The 21,766-nt window shown below is 40.8% G+C and overlaps 1 protein-coding gene across 22 annotated transcripts in view; it reads right to left on the reverse strand.

The window, feature by feature from the left end:
• Window positions 1-21,766, reverse strand: part of rims2a (regulating synaptic membrane exocytosis 2a) — a 1,020,455-nt gene that overhangs the window by 149,965 nt on the left and 848,724 nt on the right. For all 22 annotated transcript variants that reach the window (XM_080193752.1, XM_080193745.1, XM_080193738.1 and 19 more), the window contains one exon: window positions 1,630-1,847. In XM_080193752.1, coding sequence (XP_080049878.1) covers window positions 1,630-1,847 — 218 coding nt within the window. The remainder of the gene's footprint in view (window positions 1-1,629; window positions 1,848-21,766) is intronic.

The raw sequence follows: 21,766 nt of genomic DNA on the forward strand, positions 1-21,766 counted from the left end.
CAGGTTTAAGTCCAACCGATTTATTTGATAGTAAACTCACAAGCTTTCGAGGTTAACCTCTTCATCAGGTGAATGGAGAGTCAGGTGAGTGGAGAACTCTCCATTCACCTGACAAAGAGGTTAACCTCGAAAGCTTGTGAGTTTACTATCAAATAAATTGGTTGGACTTAAACCTGGTGTTGCCAGACTTCTTCCTGATTTCCCACAGGTCTGGTGTGTCTTCAATGAAAATTCTCATTGACAGCAGTGGAATCAGAAGGTCCCACCACCAGTGAAAGGCACCGCCTTCCACTGCTGAGAAAAGTGCTGAGGGGAGGGCACGGAATCTTGCCCAATATTACAGACATGTACTACCAGAGTTATGGTTAAAACAGAAACCATGTCAAGATTTAGGAATAGATGATTGAAGACAAGGATATGGAAACAAGCCAAGCACGTGGAATTAGAACTACTGTTCCTCCAGAGCATAAACATGGATATGTTGGAACTGAATTGCTTATTTTCAAGTAATTTTATGGCAATAAAAAAATTCAAGAAGTATTCTAAAGTGACTTTTGGGAACTTCGTTGATAAATAATGCATTCCCTGAATAACCATAAAATAGCCATTGTGTTGTCGAATGTGATACTAGAATTTTTAAAAACATCTGGTATTGCATGGGTGATTGGAATAATGTGTACTATGGATACTTGCGAGGAATTTTATGAAAAGCATGCTCTATATTGAATTTAATATGGATATATAGATTTATTTGAATGAAAAAGAAGTACTCATTGCAGATAGCAATCTTCCAGCTTTGAAAATTGGGGCGTAGGTTATGAATAGTAGTGTGTTGATGGTTAACAGTTGAATTCCATAGATGTTTGTGAAAAATATTAGCAATTATTGTATTAACATGAAATGAATTACAATTCTCATTTTCACCCTACCTTCACCAATGATAACCATGTCCAATATAACACATCTGATTTGTATTTAACGTGAGATTTCTTTTTCACATAAGGAAATTGGGTGAAATACCAGAAGTTTCTAAATTGGAGAGTTTCCTTATTTAAAGCATTTTTACTTTTAATTTTGCGAAGATTAACATGCAATTCAATAAATAATCTGCACTCAGTTCCACTTTCACCAAATTCAAAATTCACCATTTTGTAGCTAGTGTCACCTGCAAATACAAAGTAAAAGTTTTTGATAGAGATTATGTCTTTGGTTTGTAGACATAATTTTCAAACTCTTTCAGAAATAATAATATGTAATTAATAATGGGTTGGTGTGTGGCTGTTTGTACAAGTTAAATGAGGATAAAATGTATCCTTACTTGTCCAAAGCTGCCTTTGCCTTTGAAAACAGTCTCGCATTTGTCTGGTATTTTTCAACACATATTCAAAGTTCTGTTTTTCAAGGTACTTTGAGGCACTACAACGTTCATTTCACTTTTCCTTATACATAGGAATTAAAAATGCATTGTTACTTACAAAACTTTAAGGTAGTATAAACAGTGTAAACATAATAAATACATCATTCTAACTAGCCATGATCCAGAATTTAGCCATTAGTGATTGGAATTATGGCTGTGGCAACTTCTAAAATACAATGGCTGCATAAGTCTTTATAAAGAGTGGTGCCTACCTGTTTGGCTTAGCTGTGAAGTGCTACGGCTACGTCTTGAGAGACCGACGATAGCCACCATTTTGGCGCCGATACTGGATCGTCGCTTCTTGCTACCGGTGACAACGGTGCCCACAGCTGTGTCAGATTGGCTGCCATCATTCTTTTCCATGCTGTACATATCCCCGATCACACTGGTGCTTTTCGTCATGTTTTTTCCTGAGGTTCCCATCTGTTTGCTTTGCAGTTTGGATGTAAATACACTGTGAGCCGTTGGTACAGATAAATAACATCGACAGAAAGACAAGGGGAAAAGGAAGAGGAAGATACAAAAGGACAGGTTTCAGCTAGAGGGTCTGGGAAATGCATGGCCAAAGCAAATCAGCTAGAAGGCACTGCAGAACGAGGAGAAAGCATTCTCTTACACCTCTATCATAGGCTATTCTGCTCCTCAGAAATTCTAGTCTTAATTGAAGTGAGTAGAAAATTCACTCAACTTTGCAGACACATGCAGCAGTTGATTTAATATGAGGCTTTTTTAGTCTTATCATAACTAAAATACAGAAAATAATCACAAAGGCATTCATTTTGGTTGTGCCGAAATCGATTCTGAAATAGCAGTAGATGACTTAGAAACTTGTAACTATTCTGATTTGCTATTGTTTGTATCTCTAGGTCTTGTCTTAGATTTATGGGATTCTAAGAGGCCTGGCACTCAAGGAAATTTGCATTAACTGCTTCCTATCTTGATGTGGGTTTACAGCTCTGTTTTGGAGAAAACAACCGCTCAACATTGTTTTCAGGGAATGCTTGCCAACAAAACATAAAGTTCCACTTTAGTAGCTTTAATTGTTTGTTTAAATGTCACTGTAAGACTTCCCCTGATGGCTCAGTGAGCTTTTACGTTGAGCGGCAGAGCTGTGCAAACCAGGAGGGTTTCAGGTTTTGTTACCAACATCAGCTTGATTGCAAATAGGGTCATGTTCCAAATTGCTACATTTGGCTCCTCTGCCCTTTGCTGTGAAGGGAAACAATAAGCAGCTGGAGTTCCTGCTCCTCATCACTTTAATCCCTGCTGGAGGAACATGCTTAAGGATGTTGGGTGAGGGCGGATTGTGTTTGGTCATGGGGTTCCCAAGAATGAAAAGAAAATTCACTGTCAGGGCCCAAAAATAGATAATGGCATTGTAATAAAGGGAAATCAATAACTGTGAACTGTATCCCAGTAATGAATCAAAATCTTCAGAAGGATTGGTGAGAAAAATATATATAAATGTGTGAGTAAATGTGAAAGCATTTTGCTCAGAATTAACTATCTTGCTGATTACAATTAATAACTCAACATGTCTGATGCATTCTGATGGAACCAATGAGAAATATCAAACTGAAAGACTGCCTGCATCAATATATCTCATTGAAAAAACACTACAATGGACAAAATAAGACTTGCAAAAAGCTGGATCATCTTCCTGGACCGGCCGAAGGGCTTGTTCATGTGATATATTGTTCCATGCTATTTTTCCCTTTAAGAAATGGTAGGATGTTTAAGGGCGGCACGGTAGTACAGTGGTTAGCACTGCTGCTTCACAGCGCCAGGGACCTGGGTTCGATTCCCGGCTCAGGTCACTGTCTGTGTGGAGTTTGCACATTCTCCTCATGTCTGCGTGGGCTTCCTCCGGGTGCTCTGGTTTCCTCCCACAGTCCAAAGATGTGCGGGTTAGGTTGATTGGCTATGCTAAAATTGTCCCTGAGTGTCCTGAGATGCTTAGGTTAGAGGGATTAGTGGGTAAAATATGTAGGGATGTGGGGGGGGATTGTCATCGGTGCAGACTCGATGGGCCAAAGAACCTCTTCCTGCACTGTAGGGTTCTATGATTCAAACTGTTGAAAATCTTCCCCCTTAAACTAACTTTTTGATCACCTGTCTCAACATCCCTTGAAGTGATAATGCTCTAGTGCAACATTTTGAGACATTTTACCAGATTAAAGATGTTATATAAATGCAACTTGTTTTTGTTTCTTATTATGTCCTTATTTCTCGCAGATCCATAGTAACAAAGACTTAAATTAAACATAAAATTTAATTATATTACAAAATAATTGCCAGCTTACAACACAACTAACTGTGTGTTCCAAGCTATTACCAGAAGTTGTCTTAACTGTTAAACTTATTGTCGGTTTCGCTGATATTTAATTGTCAAGTAAGAGTTTAACAAGATAATTTACTTATTTATCAGGGAATGATGTAAAGACCCACAACCAGTGCTGCACCAGAATCCTGTCTGTCTATTCATGTTGTTGTTTCAGCTCTATTCATGAATTTGCAGAATTACATTGAAATCAGACCAAGACTTCAGCAGTGAAAAATACAGCTGCTTATTGGCCTCACAGTAACTGAATAGTCCGGTTTTTAGAAACAATTGTCTTCCTAATCACCTTAAGGAATTGAACCCTAAATGCAACATAAAATTCCATAATAATTTACTTAACTTGACCCAATTCAGTGAAGATTCACTTGTGACAAAATAATTTTATCTTTAGTTTCCTTCACATTTCTGGCGTAACTTTCAAATGTGGAGTATTAAAAATACATTGGAATTTTTATGGCACCATTGTGCTCAGAAGTTCACTGATTTATGGAAAATCCAGCTGGCGAGTCAAGCCATAACACTCTGCCCATCAGTTCAATTCTAATATTGTTCTTTCCTTTTCTCATGATCTAATGCATTAAATGGCCAAAACTGATAAAATCATTATTGATAAAATCATTACTGATAATTTTTTACTCAGATGTCGAACACCATTATCATCTGGGAAAAGATTCTGCAAATCAGACAAGTCAGACTGACTTAAGCATGTCCCATGTCTACTGAGGAATCACCCGTATGAATCCAAACCTATCTGACATCCCCAATTTGGGCTTTCATTACACTTATCTCCTTGAGGTACATGCTGATGATGACTACCTTCAAACCCTGAAGTGTGGTTCATCTGCACAGTTGTCTTAATGTGCTTGACAGCAGGCAGGGAACACAGCCTTTTGAACTCATGAGTGTGATGGGAAAGAACAGCATGTTGCCCTTAGACTGTACCGTCTCCTGTAACAACTATATTTGTTTTGACTGCCCCCCGCCCCCTACGTCTGAATGGCATGTGCTACTATGGTGATCTCATTCATCCTGCAGTGCTTGTTCTCATCTACAAAAGTTGTAAATACCTCAAAATCAAGGACGGAGGCTCTTGCATCACTATATCCTGCATCATTATACTTGCCCAATATGCAGTCAAATCATCCTATTCCTGGCCATTGGCCATTTCTGAAATTCTACTTAACCTAAATGGGTGAGTGCTTCCTGGAACAAAGTGTTCAAATAATCCTCTCCTTCTCTATTGCCCTTCAAGAACTGTAACTCAGACACCAGCTCAACCAGTTCTATTCAGGAGGGGCTGGATAAACTGGGAATTTTTTCTTCTCTGGCACGTAGGAGGTTTAGAGATGATCTTTTAGCAGAGTATAAAAATAATGAGGGGTATAGATCAGCTATATAGTCAATACCTTTTCTAGTTAAAGAGTCAAATAAATAAGTAAGGATAGAAGGGCATGACAGGGAAAGTGGTATGTCCTTAATTGCAACATGTGGTAGTTTCTTGAAAGCATTGCGACCCTGGACAACCATACCTATGGTAGGTGTCTGGGGCTTGAGAAAATTCATCATCTGTTAGAGTCATAAATAGAGATTTACAGCATGGAAACAGGCCCTTCAGCCCAATTTGTCCATGCTGCCTTTTTTTTAAACAACTAAACTAGTCCCAGTTGCTCGCGCTTGGACCATATTGCTTGATAGTCATGTAAACGTCTAAATGTTTTTTAAAAGACAAAACTGTCCCCACTTCTATTACTACCTCTGGCAGCTTGTTCCAGACACTGACCACCCTCTTGTGTGAAAAAATTGCCCCTCTGGACCATTTTGTATTTGTCCCCTCTCACATTAAACCAATGCTCCCTAGTTTTAGACTCTCTTACCTTTGGGAAAAGATATTGACTATATAGCTGATCTATACCCCTCATTATTTTTATACTCTGCTAAAAGATCATCTCTAAACCTCCTACACTCCAGAGAAGAAAAAATTCCCAGTTTATCCAGCCTCTCCTGAATAGAACTGGTTGAGCTGGTGTCTGAGTTACAGTTCTTGAAGGGCAATAGAGAAGGAGAGGATTATTTGAACACTTTGTCTTCCTAGCAAAGAAGAAAACTTCCAGCTACTGGAGGTAAAACAAAAAGAATCAAAATAATCACCTCCTTCTCCCTCTGCACCAAATTTCCATTTACAATAAATCCCTGACTTTGACACTTCGTTCGCAAAGCACTCAATTCCAAGATCATTCTGTACGCTACACGAGATGAAATATCATGGTCAGTTTGATCTAATGCTAAATATAAGGATGAGAAGCACTGAAGTAATAGAGATGAGACTGCATATTTTAAATGCTGCAAAAATATCAAATGCTGACATTGCTGTCTAAGTACTTCACCTAGATAACAAGGACACCTATGTCAGACTCCTATTTATTGACTACAGCTCAGCCTTTAAATACCATTATTCCCATGAAACTCATCTCCAAACTCTGTGGCCTGGGCTTCGGCACATCCCTCTGTGACTAGATCCCGAACTTCTAACTCACAGACCACAATCAGTAAGGATAGGCGACAGCACTCCCTCCATCATCCTCAACACCAGTGCACTACAAGGCTGTGTTCTCAGCCCCCTACTATACTCCTTGTACACCTATGACTGTGTGGCCAAATTCCCCTCCAATTCGATTTTCAAGTTTGCTGATGACATCACCGTAGTGGGTCGGCTCTCAAACAATGACAAGAGAGAGTACAGGAATGAGATAGAGAATCTGGTGAACTGTGCAGCAACAATAATCTCTCCCTCAATGTCAACAAAACAAAGGAGATTGTCATTGACTTCAGGAAGCATAAAGGAGAACATGCCCCTGTCTATATCAACGGGGACGAAGTAGAAAGGATCGAGAGCTTCAGGTTTTTAGGTGTTCAGATCACCAACAACCTATCCTTGTCCCCGCCATGCTGAGACTATAGTTAAGAAAGCCGACCAACATGTCTACTTTCTCAGAAGACTAAGGAAATTTGGCATGTCAGCCACGACTCTCACCAACTTTTACAGATGCACCACAGAAAGCATTCTTTCTGGTTATATCGCAGCTTGGTATGGCTCCTGCTCTGCCCAAGACCGCAAGGAATTACAAAAGGTGATGAATGTAGCCCAATTCATCACACAAACCAGCCTCCCATCCATTGACTCAATCTACACTTCCCGACAAAGCAGCCAGCATAATTAAGGAACCCGCGCACTCCGGACATTCTCTCTTCCACTTTCTTCTGTTGGGAAAAAATACAAAAGTCTGAGGTCATGTACCAACCGACTCAAGAACAGCTTCTTCCCTGCTGACGTCAGACTTTTGATTAGCTATGACTGTAACACTACATTCTGCACTCTCGTTTCCTTCTTTGTGAACGGAATGCTTTGTCTGTATAGCACGTAAGAAACAATACTTTTCACTGTATGTTAATACATGTAACATTAAGTCAAATCAAATCAAAATCAAATCTACTTAAGGACCCCCAAGGATACATGGCATCTTTCCTCCTCCTCCTCTCCACCAGTGACTCCTCCTGTGACCTTTCATTTCTACTAACAGAACGTTGGCCACAACGTTAACTCTGTTTCTCTCTCCCCAAATGCTAACCAAGAGTGATATAGATTCACATGAAATGGACTGAATATGCCAGATATTGAGGCACATATTTTCCTCTGTGTGCAAAGCTAAAACAAAATTCGCTGAATTATGGTTAGTTGAGTCAAATAATTTTAGTTAACCTTACAGACAGAAGTTATAATCTCTGGATTATTACCTGAGCCACATGCAAGTTGGCAAAGAGTACATGAAATTAGAATGATGAATATGTGGTTCAAAGACTGGTGTGGGATTGGCATCAGTACTGGGGAAAGTGGGGGCTGTACCATTGGGATAACCTACATCTGAACCACGCTGGGCCCAGTGTACTTGGGGACCATATAACTAGGGAAGTAGACAGGACTTTAAACCAAAGGTGGGGGCGGGGGCGAAGTTTCAGTTGCTTGGAAAGTTGGGAAGCCAAAGTTAAAGGTAGGAGTGAAGTTAGTGATGAGTCTGAGTGTCAACAGAAAACTACAGGTAACAACAGGTCATATGAACATTATTTTACACCAAGTACTCATACAAGAGCACTAGACTAGAAGAGGGGAAGGGTTCCAAGAATGGAAGCTTTAAAGAAACATAGGTATATGAGAGAGCAGTGGAACAGGATAGTGAGGGGAAATCTAGCTATCATAGTGTAACAGGCCAGGGCAGGAAACGTAAATCAAACTATGCAAAACAGAGCAAATCCAGAATTATAAACTGAAAGAAAAAGCTAAATGTACTTTATCTGAATGCACAAAGCATTTGCAACAAGATAGATGAGCTGAAAGCACAGATTGCTACATACAAGTATGACATATTCACTATTACAGAAATATGGTTGCTGGGTGACCAGGACTGCGTGCTAGGGCATACAATGTTCCAAAACAACAGACCAAAGGGGAAAGGAGATAGGGGAGCTTAGTTAATTAAGGAAGGTTTCAAAGCAGTTCTGAATTGTGATATAAAGGCAATAGATAGTGATGTAAAGTTGGTTTGGCTTGAAATCATGAAGAGGAAGGCAAGGGTAGGAGTAGTCAATAGACCTCCAAAACGTAACCTCTCAAGAAGTCAAGCTTAAATGGGGAACTGTGAAGGGCATATTTGAAGGGAACTGCAATTATCATGGGAGATTTTAACCTGCATATTGATTGGACAAACCTATTTGGCGAAGTTAGCGTAGAAGAATAATTTGTGGAGTGCAACAGGGATTGCTTTTTTAGAGCAGTTGTGGAACCTACACAGGAACGGGCTATTTGAGACTTGGTTTTGTGTAATGAAGGATAAATAAGGGGCCTTGTAGTTAAGGATCCCCTCGGGGTAGTGGTCACAATATGATAGAAATCGAGATACAGTTTGAGGGTGAATGCCAGTGTCATCAACTTAAATAAGGGCAATTATAATGGTATGAGGGAGGAGCTAACTAAGGTAAACTGGGTAAACAAGCCAAGATACAGGTCAGTAGATGAGTAGTGACAGATATTCAAACAGCTGGTCCAAAACGCTCAGAAATTTATCCCAATCAAAAAGAGGGATTCCAAGAGAAAGAGGCAACATTCATACAGTAAGAGGTTCTTGGAAATATTAAAAGGAAGTGGGTGGCTAAGGTAGATGCGTGACAGGTGAATTGATGACAGCAAACAAAGAAATGGCAGATATGCCAAATAAATTTTGCCTCAGTTTTCACAGTGGAAATAATCCTAAAGTATCAGATGGGCTTTTTCCAAATAACATGGCAAGGGCTTATAAAAATCCCAACCACAAGGGATGAAGTGTTAGAGAAACTTAAGGGGCTAAAGATGGACAAGTCACTAGGATCTGATGAACTGTATGCTAGGGTTTTAATGGAAGTGGCTGCAGAGATAGAGGACCCATTGGTTGAAATTTTTCGTAACTCACTAAATTCCAGGAAGGCACTAGAAGTTGGAAAACAGCCAATGTGTCACCCTTGTTCAAAAGGGGAGAAAGACAGAAGGCAGGGAACTATGACCCAGTCAATTTAACATATATTATTGGCAAGACATTGGAGTCAATAATCAACAAGCAAATAGCTAATCATTTAGGAAAGCCGAATAAAATCAAACCTGGTCAATATGGTGTTACGAAAAGTAAATCATGTTTGACAAACTTGCTTGAACTCTTTGAGGATGTAATATTTGATAGATTGAGGAATGGAGCACGATGGCGAAATGATACAGAGAAGTAATTGAAGCTGGCATAGATCAGCCATGATTGTACTGAATGATGGGGCTGGCTTGAAGGGTCTGGTGGTCCACTTCTGCTTCTTTCTTGTGCTCTTGAGTACCCCTTGAAACCATTAAAATCTATCTCTTTCTTGAATACCTTCTCTGACGTGGCCTCCACTACCTCCTATTGTAGAGGATTCCACAGGTTCAGTACTCTGTGAACGAAGAAAGGTACTGGGTGGCACGGTAGCACAATGGGAGTGGCACGGTAGCACAGTGGTTAGCACTGCTACTTCACAGCTCCAGGGACCTGGGTTTGATTCTGGCTTGGGTCACTATCTGTGTGGAGTTTGCACGTTCTCCTCGCGTCTGTGTGGGTTTCCTCTGGGTGCTCCGGTTTTCTCCCACAGTCCAAAGATGTGCTGGTTAGGTTGATTGGCCATGCTAAAATTGCCCCTTAGTGTCTTAAGAGGGATTAGCAGGTAAATGTGTAGGGATATGGGGGTAGGGCCTGAGGGGGATTGTGGTCGGTGCAGTCTCGATAGACCAAATGGCCTCTTTCTGCACTGTAGGGTTTCTCTGATTCTCTCTGAAACTTTTTCTCATCTCAGTCCTAAATGGTCTACGCTGCACCTTGCATTTGTGTGCCCTGGTTCTATATTCCCTAACAAGGGAAAACATCCCTTGGTGCTATTAGAATTTTATATGTTTCAATCTGATCTCATCTCATTCTTCTAAACCCTAGTGAGTTCCAACAATCCAAGCAGTACCAAGAGTGCATCAATGGCAGCTTCTGGGATTGCAAGAGAAGAAGGTGATTGGATCCCCACAGCGGTTACGTCGTGGACAGTGAAGGTTTGGGTATGTCAGGGAGGGGGTTTAAGGCTATGGGCAGGTAAGAAGGAAGGTTCGCTCTTAAGGGAACTGCACAGCAAAAAGCGGCCCCAAAGAGCGGACCTGACTTCCTTCCTGCTCTTTGAACAACTTATTTTTAAAGATCAGGTTGCCCACTCCTTCCCAGACCAAACATTTCACAGCGTGGACAGCATATTATCAGGATCAATTGGCTTGATTATGAGCCTAATTGACTCTGGATTGTTTAATCAAGCGTGGCTTGCAGGCTGATAATTTTGTTACCGGCTTATCAGCGCCCCACCATCCCCATACTATAGAGTTGAGTTTGGAGGTGGATGGGAAGGTAGTAGGCTGGGCACTCCCACTATTTTACAAACCTTCAAAACACACCCAGTGGGGACATCAAAAACACCGCCCCCCTTTTCTGATCCAGATAAATATATCACAGCTTTACACCATTCTCAACTATGTGTTAAACTACAATAAGACCCCAGTCACAGGAATTGTTTTTTTAGAATGTATACATAAAGAGCATGCACACAGCAGCTGGTGAAAGAATTGTGACGAAACCATGCAATCAGCCTGGAGCTAGAATCTATCTTGTCACACGGCTGTGAGTTATCGAGAAATGTTTCAACGAGAAATGGTGTCTTTTCATTTCCAAGCCTAGTTCGCTCAAGTCTTAGGACATCCATATCAATTAGAGTGATTGTTTCCATGACAACTGTAAATGGGACTCATGCAGCTCAATCACACATTGTGCAAGAGTCAGTAAAACAAAAAGAACAAGGCTTACGCAGCTTAGTACTGACAGGATGAATAATTAAAACCCTCTGACGAGGGAAATATGGACTCACTATTAAAATCACTCATAAGACATAGGAGCAGAATTAGGCCACTTGGCCCATTGAGTCTGCTCTGCCATTCAATCATGGCTGATATGTTTCTTACCTCCATTCTCCTGCTTTTTCCCCGTAACCCCTGATCCCCTTATTAATCAAGAACCTATCTCTGTCTTGAAGACGCTCAATGACCTGGCCTCCACAACTTTCTGTGGCAAAGAGTTCCACAGATTCACCACTCTCTGGCTGAAGAAATTCCTCCTCATCTCTGTTTTAAAGGATCGCTCCTTTAGTCTGAGATTGTGCCCTCTGGTTCCAGTTTTTCCTATTAGTGGAAACATTCTCTCCATGTCATGATGGGTGATAGGTTAGAATTTTTACACAGGGACTGGATCTCCAACTGGCCATTTATTTTCCCAAGTGGAACACTTCATTAATATATTTAAATCTGTTTCCAGAATGTATTTGGGAGCTTTATTTAAATGTTAACAATTGCTACCCTAGTTCTCTAAGATTCAGAAAACCTGTCAACAAGATTGAGACTGGACCTACAAACTCTAGAAGTTGTGTTTTTTACAGCATTCTTTGTAGGTCAGGGGGAGTGCTCATGCTGACCCCTCAAGAATGCCTTTGACCGCACCTCTCTTCTTTCACCTCACTCTGATCCGTGTCCTCAACCCCACACTACTCAACCTAAAGCTCTTTACTTTACAAGTATTCTCTGTCTCCTTTCCCTCTGCCACCCCACAACCAAGCCATGATCAGTATCTTACTCCCTCTTAAGAGACATTGCCCAAGCCATGCAATTTAGCAACCTGTTGGAAGAGAATGGAAGAAAAATATTTCTGACGATGTTCTGTCCCCAAATTTGGCATGATCTTTGTTTGCTGGGTTTGCCATCTCTACAGCAGACATAAATATTGGGTCCCATATCTTTGCCTAGCTCTATAAGATATTACAGAATGATTTCAAGTCATTGTAAATTTAATAATTAAATAATTGAAAAAGAAATAAAATTAATTAAGGAGAATCTCTTCATTATTTGACAAATTCACTGTGAAACAAATGCATTTTTATCTTCCTTTGACAAATTCAACAGTGGGATTGATATACTTGTTTAAAAATTATTGATTACAAAACTCATTGCCAAAACAGGTACATCAGAAAATGAAAATCCAAAAGGTTACTAAATATAACAAAACATCTTCCAAATATGAACTTTTTAATTGCTGGAAGTAGATATTAGATATTATAGATAGCTAATCTAGACATATAATCTAACTAGATATTATACTGCTGATTTTCAGCCAATGAAAATTGTTTTTGTATTTTAAAATCTTCATTCCCAAAATGGATTTTGAGAACATGGAGTCAAAAGAATAAAGGTGTTAAACATTCTGTAATGTTGGGCAAAGAGGTAAAATAATTAGGCAAGGAGCAAAATATAAATAAATTTAAATAAACCAACAAGATGGTTTCAGGGTTAATTTTACACTATACAACTATTCCTTATGTAGCATTATTTTAGTTTTTCTCCTCCAGTAAATGAACTGAATGCAAATGAAACTAGTCAGCCCAAGAAGCCTGGAGATTTTATCAATTAGCCTTCAACTGAAGATTTGAAAGGGCTTTACTTTCTTAATTTAAAGGACTTTGTATTTTTGGCACATAGAGCCTTATTGTATTTAATGGGGTGCCTCATGGTTAGTAGAGTTTTGGGACAAAGTGTGGTTTCCCCAAAGGCTGTGGAGTGTTCAGCACAGGAGCTGCTCAGCTCAGTGCTACAATCAGTGGTAAATGAGGAGGCAGCTTCAAATTTCTGTGATGCTCCACTTTAATGGATGTGACCAGGTCAGAAGACATGAACCCGAAGCCAAAAAATAGGCTCAAAGTTTTAGCCCCAGTTGTTTTGGATGGTCCTTCTGATCTGTGAACTCTAGGCATGGTTCCTGGTTATTGGATAGCCTGTAGTCATGCTCTAGTCTTATTAACACTTGTTTATTAGTATGATACCTAAACAGGTTACAGAGTCAGCATGATGCTTTTGATCATGGATGCATTACAACCCCTCGGTCTGGTATAACACATGATTGACTGATGTCAGTAATACATCGTCAACCAAGTCATAGATTAGTATATCCATTCTGTTAAACCTTTACACTACACCTCCCCACAAAGATGATAGCTACTTTTTAACAATGTGGAATTATGGGGGCGATCTTAGCAAAAACATTCTAAGTGCCGAACGAACATGAATACAGGAGAGTTTCAGACCCATTTTCTCCGTGAGAGAAAAATTCAAATCTTTTCACACTTAGAGAAAACAATGAAGCAAAGTTTGTTCTCACCAGTAGGCTAAGTAGACGGAATCAGTTCATGCCAGGAAGCCAGCTGATGTCTGCTAGAAGATGCTATTCCTCACATGCCTGATCTCCCAAAATATTATTTACAATAGTATGTAGTGCATCGAGAGATTGTCACTCCCCAGTCATTGCACCACACACCCCTCCTAATTGCATCCCTGCTTCCCCGATTGTATATGTGATCCTTGCCGATGAGGACTTCTACCGGGGAGGCCATTAAGGCAAGTCTGCTTAGACAATTATGTCCCAGGCTCACTAATAATATTTAAATCAGATTTACATATTAAAATCAGCTTTGCACCCTTGCCGGCTATGAGGCTGATTATGTCAGCTTCATGGTGCTGACATCTTCACGAGAAGTGAGAAACCAGGTGCAAACCCAGTTTTTTGCCTTTTTAGCCATCTTACTAACTCTCCACACTGATCGGCTGGCATGACGAGCCAGTAAGATCACCACTTACATCTTTAATTATTGATTTTGCATTTCTATAATTCTCTTTTTCCGACTGCAGATTCTTCCCAATTCCACTCCTATTCTTCCCCCTCTCCAAGTCACAGACCTGGGGTATTCTATTTCCCATGGTCTGGCTTTTAGGGAAGATGTCTTGGAAATACGTGGGCTTTTATCTTGGAGCATATCATCTTCAGTTTTGCACATATTTAGCAAGTAGAGTGAAGGTTTCAGGATAACTGAACTGCAAGGACAATGAGTGATTTGTTCAGACTGATCTAAGAGAGAAGGCTGAGGGGCATCAACCTTTGGACTCTGGGACGAGAAGAGGAGAAATCAAGACTCTGACGAATCTATTGTGAAACACCCAGACTACAAATGATCATCGACTCCATTAAAGAGTCACCCAGTCGTATCATTCATAGCTGCATCAAAGGCAGAAAAGATATTAAGGATCTGAGATTCCAATGAATGTGGATGATGAAGGTAAAAAAAATTGATATTAATCCAGTAAATCTTTCTGGAAAAGAGATAATTTCCCAATGGTATTTCAGAAGGAATGTCTACTTTCTGTCGGCAGTGTTAAAAGAGTCAAACTTTCTTTGAGTAAGGTTGTTCCACTCTGGGCAATGTGAAGAATTGCTGACGATATGGAAACAAGACTATTGTACGTCATGGTATGAATCTCAATGACGAAATGAAGACAATTTTTTTTGCAGACTAATTCAGAGACAAGTTTGCAGTACAGGATTTAAGAGTGCTAAAGATTCTGCTACAGCTTGTCCTGGCATACAGTTCCAGAGGGAAGAAGATTTTCAGCTGGGACTGAAGTATAGGCTTCAATTGACTTTCACCTCTAAAAATAGATGTTACCATCTCTTTGGCAATGTGATTCTCTATGGTGTTGTCATGGAATCAGGCAAGGCATTCTCTTTGGGAAATTCTTCATGGAAAACCACAGATAGTCTCAGTATTATGGTGGTACATTCCATGGAATAAAGATCTCAGTACTGCTCAGCTGTTAGAAACAAGGTTGACTCCTCAACAAAGGCATCAGAGACTTCATATGGTGCATCGTTAACTGGAAAGATGGACCAATCTTTGAGACCTCATCCTCCCACAGATCACTCAGTGCTTCAACGGCTTCTTCTTCATCACCTCATTCAAGAAAGAGTAGGCTTCATGCAAAATGATCATCACGTGCTGCAATGCCTTCTGTATCTACCTCGTTGAATATGTTTAAATCATAGGTAGATAGATTTCTGATCGAGAAGGAAGTTAAGGGTTATGGGGAGCAGGCGGGTAAGTGGAACTGAACCACTTTCAGATCAGCCATGATCTTACTGAATGGCGGGGCAGGCTTGAAGGGCTAGATGACCTACTCCTGCTCCTGTTTCTTATGTTCTTATGTTCTTACAGCACAGAAAAGACCCTTCGGCCCATTATGTTGTGCCAGTCAAAAACAACCACCTAACTATTTTAGTCACATTTTCCAGTACTTGGCCCAACACCTTGGCATTGCAAGTGCAAATCTAAACAATTAAATGTTGTGAGGGTCGCTGCCTCCACCACCCTTTCTGCCAGACTCCTGTTGCCACCATTTGGATGAAAAGGTTTTTCCTCACATCCCCTTTAAACCTCTTGCCCCTTACCTTAAATCTATGCCTCCTGGTCATTGATCGCTCCACAAATAGGAAAAATTTCTTCCTATCTAGTACATCTACGCCCCTCACAATTTTATACAAAGCAGAGTCAGCATGGCTTCATGAAAGGGAAACCATGTCTGGCCAATTCATTGGAGTTTTTCGAAGAAATCTCAACCAGAGTGGATAGAGGGGAACCTGTAGATGTGTTGTATTTGGACTTCCAGATGGCATTCAACAAGATACCTCACAAAAGTTGGATCCTGAGATAAAAGCCCATGGTGTTGGAGGCAGTATGTTGGCACGGATAAAAGAGAACTTGTTAATGGACAGGAAACAGTGAGTGGGAATAATGGTTCTTTTTCAGGTTGGCAAACAGTAACCACAGGGATCATCCATGCTGGGTCCATAACTGTTTACAATATATATTAGTGACTTGGAGAAAGAAAGTGAAAAAAACTGTAACCAAATTTGTAGATGATTCAAAAATAGATGGAAATGCGAGTTGCGAGATGGATACTAACAATTCACAAAGAGTAAGTGGGCAAAAAGCTGGGAAATGGGAGTATGTGGGAAAATGTGAAGTTGTTCATTTTGAAAGGGAGAACAAAAGAACAATATTATTTAAATAGGGAAAATAGTAGAAACTGCAAAGGGACTTGGTAGTACTCGTGCATGAAAAATAGAAAGCTAGCATACTAGGTACAGCAGGTAATGAGGAAGGCCAATGGAAGGTTGGCTCATTTCAAGGGGTTTAGAGTATATGAGTAGGGAAGTCATGCTGCAACAGTACAAGGTACTGATGAGACCACGTCTGGAGTACTGTGAACAATTTGAGTCTCCTTATATAAGGAAAGATATTATTTTATTGGAGACAGCTCAGAGATGGTCTGTTCAGATGATCCCCGGTACGAAGGGGTTGTCTTATGAGGAAAGGTTAAACAGTTCAAACTCTACTCATTGAAGTTTAGAAGAATGAGAGGTGATCTCATTGAAACAAGTGTCTGCTCCAAGTCCACTCTGGCTAAATCATATCTGATTTTAATAAAATCAATTTTCCTTCTGTTAAAGGAAGCACAATCATCTTCTTTTGTGCTCATCAGGGCTCCAATCTGTGGAATGTTTTCACCCTGATTCCCATTGATTTTAATTTTTCTCAGGTTCCTCAACGCCATACTTGGTCAAATGCTGCACTGATGTCAAGCCAGTCTCATCACACTTTCTTCAGTTTCTTAGACTAAGGCTAAGTCTGGGTCTGAAGCAGAATGGTTTTGGCATACATTCAGCACTACCTCTAACCTATACTAAGTTGATACAATGGTGTCAGTGGATACTTGGCTTGAAAATGTTTTTATTTCATTGTCTTTGAACATTTCTGTATAGTGGTTGTAAAAATATTGGAAATAGAAACAAAAGTGCTGTTTGACTGAGTGGAGGTGAAGTCTTGTGACAGTCTTCAGGAATATGTCCAAGCAGAACTGACAACCTGACTTAATATTTACTGTGAATGATATTTGGAGTTTAATAAAATATATAATGCAGAGAATTTAAAAAATAATTGGGCTTCATGAAGAATAATACGTATATTAGATATTGTACAGATATTTGGACAAAAATAAAATCACTACTATTTTTATCTTCCCATTGGTCAGATTATGTAACTAAAATAGGGCTGTAGATTGGAATCAAGATAAACAACAGCAGGAACACAATGTTCCTATCTAGAGCCTGACGTTCTTGTTTTCACTACTTTTAACAAAGAAAATGAACATGAGTGAAAATTGGAGGGGTGAAGGTGGATGTTACATTAAATTCATTTTAAACCCTGGTTTTAGAATTCCATGATGTGGAGATGCTGGCGTTGGACTGGGGTAAACACAGTAAAAAGTCGCACACCAGGTTAAACCCCAACAGGTTTATTTGGTAGCAAAAGCCACTCGCTTTCTGAGCACTGCTCCTTCGTCAGGTAAGTGGGAGTTCTGTTCATAAACACGGCATATAAAGACACAAACTCAATTTACAAAATAATGGTTGAAATGTGAGTCTTTACAGGTAATCAAGTCTTAAAGATACAGACAACGTGAGTGGAGAGAGTGTGAAGCACAAGTTAAAGAGACATGTTTTGTCTCCACACAGGACAGTTAGTGAGATTTTGCAAGCCCAGGCAAGTCGTGGGGGGTTACAGGTAGTGTGACATGAACCAAAGATCCCAGTTGAAGCCGTCCTCATGTGTGCAGAACTTGGCTATCAGTTTCTGCTCAGCGACTCTGTGCTGTCGTATGTTGTGAAGGCCGCCTTGGAGAACGCTTATCTGAAGATCGGAGGCCAAACGCCGTGACCACTGAAGTGTTCCCCAACAGGAAGAGAACAGTCTTGCCTGGTGATTATCAAACGATGTTCATTCATCCGTTGTAGTGTCTGCACGATCTTCCCAATATACAATGCCTCGGGACATCCTTTCCTGCAGCGTATCAGGTAGACAACATTGGCTGAGTTGCAAGAGTATGTATTGTGTACCTGGTAGATGGTGTTCTCACATGAGATGATGGCATCCGTGTTGATGATCCGGTACATCTTGCCGAGGTTGCTGTGGTAAGGTTGTGTGGTGTCGTGGTCACTGTTCTCCAGAAGGCTGGGTAGCTTGTTGCGAATAATGGTCTGTTTGAGGTTGTGCCTTTGTTTGAAGGCAAGAAGCGGGAGTTGCGGGGATGGCGTTGGTGAGATGTTCATCTTCATCAATGATATGTTGAAGGCTTTGGAGAAGATGTCATAGCTTCTCTGCTCTGGGGAAGTACTGGATGATGAAGGGTCTCTGTCCACTGTATCCCTTCAACATGTCATTGATGAAGATGAACATCTCGCCAAGGCCATCTCCACACCCCCACTTCTTGCCTTCAAACAACCGCACAACCTCAAACAGATCACTGTCCGCAGCAAACTACTCAGCCTTCAGGAGAACAGTGAGCACGACACCACACAACCCTGTAACTGCAACCTCTGCAAGACATGCCAGATCATTGACACGGAGAACACCATCCACCAGGTACAAGGTAAGTACTCTTGCAACTCAGCCAACGTTGTCTACCTGATACGCTGCAGGAAAGGATGTCCCGAGGCATGGTATACTGGGGAGACCTTGTGGACACAACGGCAACGGATGAACGAATACCATTTGACAATCACCCGGCAAGACTGTTCTCTTCCTGTCGGGAACACTTCAGCGGTCATGGGCATTCGGCCTTTGATCTTCGGGTAAGCGTTCTCCAAGGCGGCCTTCACAACACACAACACAGAGTCGCTGAGCAGAAACTGATAGCCGAGTTCCACACACACGAGGTCGGCCTCAACCGGGATCTTGGGTCACACTGTCTGCAACCTCCACAACTTTCCTGGGCTTGCAAAATCTCACTAACTGTCCTGTCTGGAGCCGATACTCGTCTCTTTACCCTGTGTTTAACGCTCTCTCCATTCACATTGTCTTTAAGACCTGATTGCCTGTAAAGTCTCACATTCCAACCATTATTTTGTAAATTGAGTTTGTGTCTTTATATGTCCTGTTTGTGAACTGAACTCCCACTTACCTGACGAAGGAGCAGCGCTCCAAAAGCTAGTGGCTTTTGCCAGCAAATAAACCTGTTGGACTTTAACCTGGCGTTGTGAGACTTCTTACTGTGTTTAGAATTCCAACCACATCAGAAACAAGAGAAATAAATACATGAACTATACAGCACACTAGTTATTCAGCACAAATAGTATGTGCCGGTGTTTATACTGCACACAGTCCCCTCCCATTCCAACTATTTCACCTCATCATCTTGAAGTGTATAAAATTATGAATGATTTGGATAGAATAGACAAGGAGGCTGGATTTCCCTTGGTTGAGTGATCCATAACCAAGGGCATAGATTTAGAGTAAGAGGTAGGAAGTTCGGAGGGGATCACCTGAAGGATGATGGAGACCTGGAACTGACTGCATGGACGTTTATAAAGATAGAACGCCTCAAAACATTGAAAAAGTACTTGGATATATATGCATTTGAAATGAAGTGACCTACAGGCTACAGACCAAGGTCGAAAAAGTGGGATTATGCTGGATGGCTACTACTCAGCCCACACACACAACGGGCCAAATGGCCTCATTCCACACTGCAAGTATCTAAGATACTATGATTCTTTCTCAGTATTTCAAGAAACCTTTTATTTATTTTGACCTCATGTAATCATATAGTTTTCTTTTGAAAAAACCCAAGCAATTTGCCTTCATAACTTCATACGGCAGAGAGTTCCACGTTCTGGTCACTCAGTGAAGTCATTTCACCTTCTTTTCCTATTAGATTAATTGATATCAATCCTGAAAATATCCAGTTTTGGATTTTCCCACAAGTGGAAATACTGGCCCAGATTTTCACTTTTAAGGGAAACATTTCATGGGATGTGGGAGTTGCTGGCTAGACTAGCATTTATTGTCCATCCCTAATAGCCCTCGAGAAGGTGGTGTGAGCTGCCTTCTGCTGCCTCTGCGGTACAGAATTCCAAATATTCACCACCCTCAGAGAGAAGAAATTCCTTCTCTAAATGGTAGCTCTTATTCTGAGACTGTATCCTTGGCTCTAGAGCCCTCCCATCCTGGAGCATGGATAAACACCATGGAATCATCGGTGCCCAGTCCCCATCCTGACCTAAAGAGAGAGGGAAAGTCCTTTTTGAGGCAGTTTGAAGGTGACTGAGTTTCAAACTCCAAGTGATGTCCTGTGGGTGTGTTGACTAGTCACTGAGAATCAGGAACAGTTCACTTAGTGTCACTATTACCTCAGCCACTGGAGTGCTTTCCCTTGTACCTTCTGATTTCAGCTTTGCCAGTGGGCTCTTTGGTGCCATACTCAGTCCAATGCTGCACTCATCTCAAGCACTGGAGCACCCACCTCTTATCTGGGAATTAGCTTTGTGTCCATTCCTGAATGCACAGGTACACTAGCAGAATGGATCTTCTACCTGTACAATTTTATGATCATGTGGGATGTAATAATGATATATAAAGATTAATGATCCACCTGTATAAAAAGCACAAAATGGTGGAACTGGCTCAAGGCCTACTCCTGTTTCTATGTTCCCAACCAATTATATGGACTTCAGTAAGGCCTTTGACAAGGTCCTGCATGAGAGGTTAGTTAGGAAAGTTCAGTCGCGAGGTATACATGGAGAGGTAGTAAACTGGATTAGACATTGGCTCAATGGAAGAAGCCAGTGAGGGGCAGTGGAGCATTGCTTCTCTGAGTGGAGGCCTGTGACTAGTGGTGTGCCACAGGGATCAGTGCTGGGTCCATTGTTGTTTGTCATCTATATCAATGATCTGGACGATAATGTGGTAAATTGGATCAGCAAATTTGCTGGTGATACAAGGATTGGAGGTGTAGTGGACAGTGAGGAAGGTTTTGAAAGCTTGCAGAGGGATTTGGACCAGCTAGAAAAATGGACTGAAAAATGGTAGATGGAGTTTAATTCAGATCAGTGTGAGGTATTGCATTTTGGAAGGACAAACCAAGGTAAAACATACAAGGTAAATGGTAGGACACTGAAGAGAGTAGTAGAACAGAGGGATCTGGGAATACACATACACAATTCCCTAAAAGTGGTGTCACAGGTAGATAGGGTCATACAGAGTGCTTTTGATACATTGCCCTTTTTAAACCAAAGTATTGAGTATAAGAGTTGGAATGTTATGGCGAGGTTGCATTAGACATTGGTGAGGCCGAGTTTAGAGTATTGTGTGCAGTTTTGGTCACTAATTACAGGAAGGATATTAATAAGATTGAAAGAATGCAGAGAAGGTTTACAAGGATATTGCTGGCACTTGAGAAACTGAGTTACAGAGAAAGGTTGAATAGGTTAGGACTTTATTCCCTGGAGCGTAGAAGAATGAGAGGAGATTTGATAGAGGTGTATAACATTATGATGGGTGTAGATAGAGTGAATGCAAGCAGGCTTTTTCCACTGAGGCTAGAGGAGAAAAAAAACAAGAGGACATGGGTTAAGGGTGAAGGGGGAAAAGTTTAAAGGGAATGTGGGGGG

This window comes from Carcharhinus amblyrhynchos, chromosome 8, assembly GCF_965287045.1.
Source record: "Carcharhinus amblyrhynchos chromosome 8, sCarAmb.v2.hapA, whole genome shotgun sequence".
Lineage (NCBI taxonomy): Eukaryota > Metazoa > Chordata > Chondrichthyes > Carcharhiniformes > Carcharhinidae > Carcharhinus > Carcharhinus amblyrhynchos.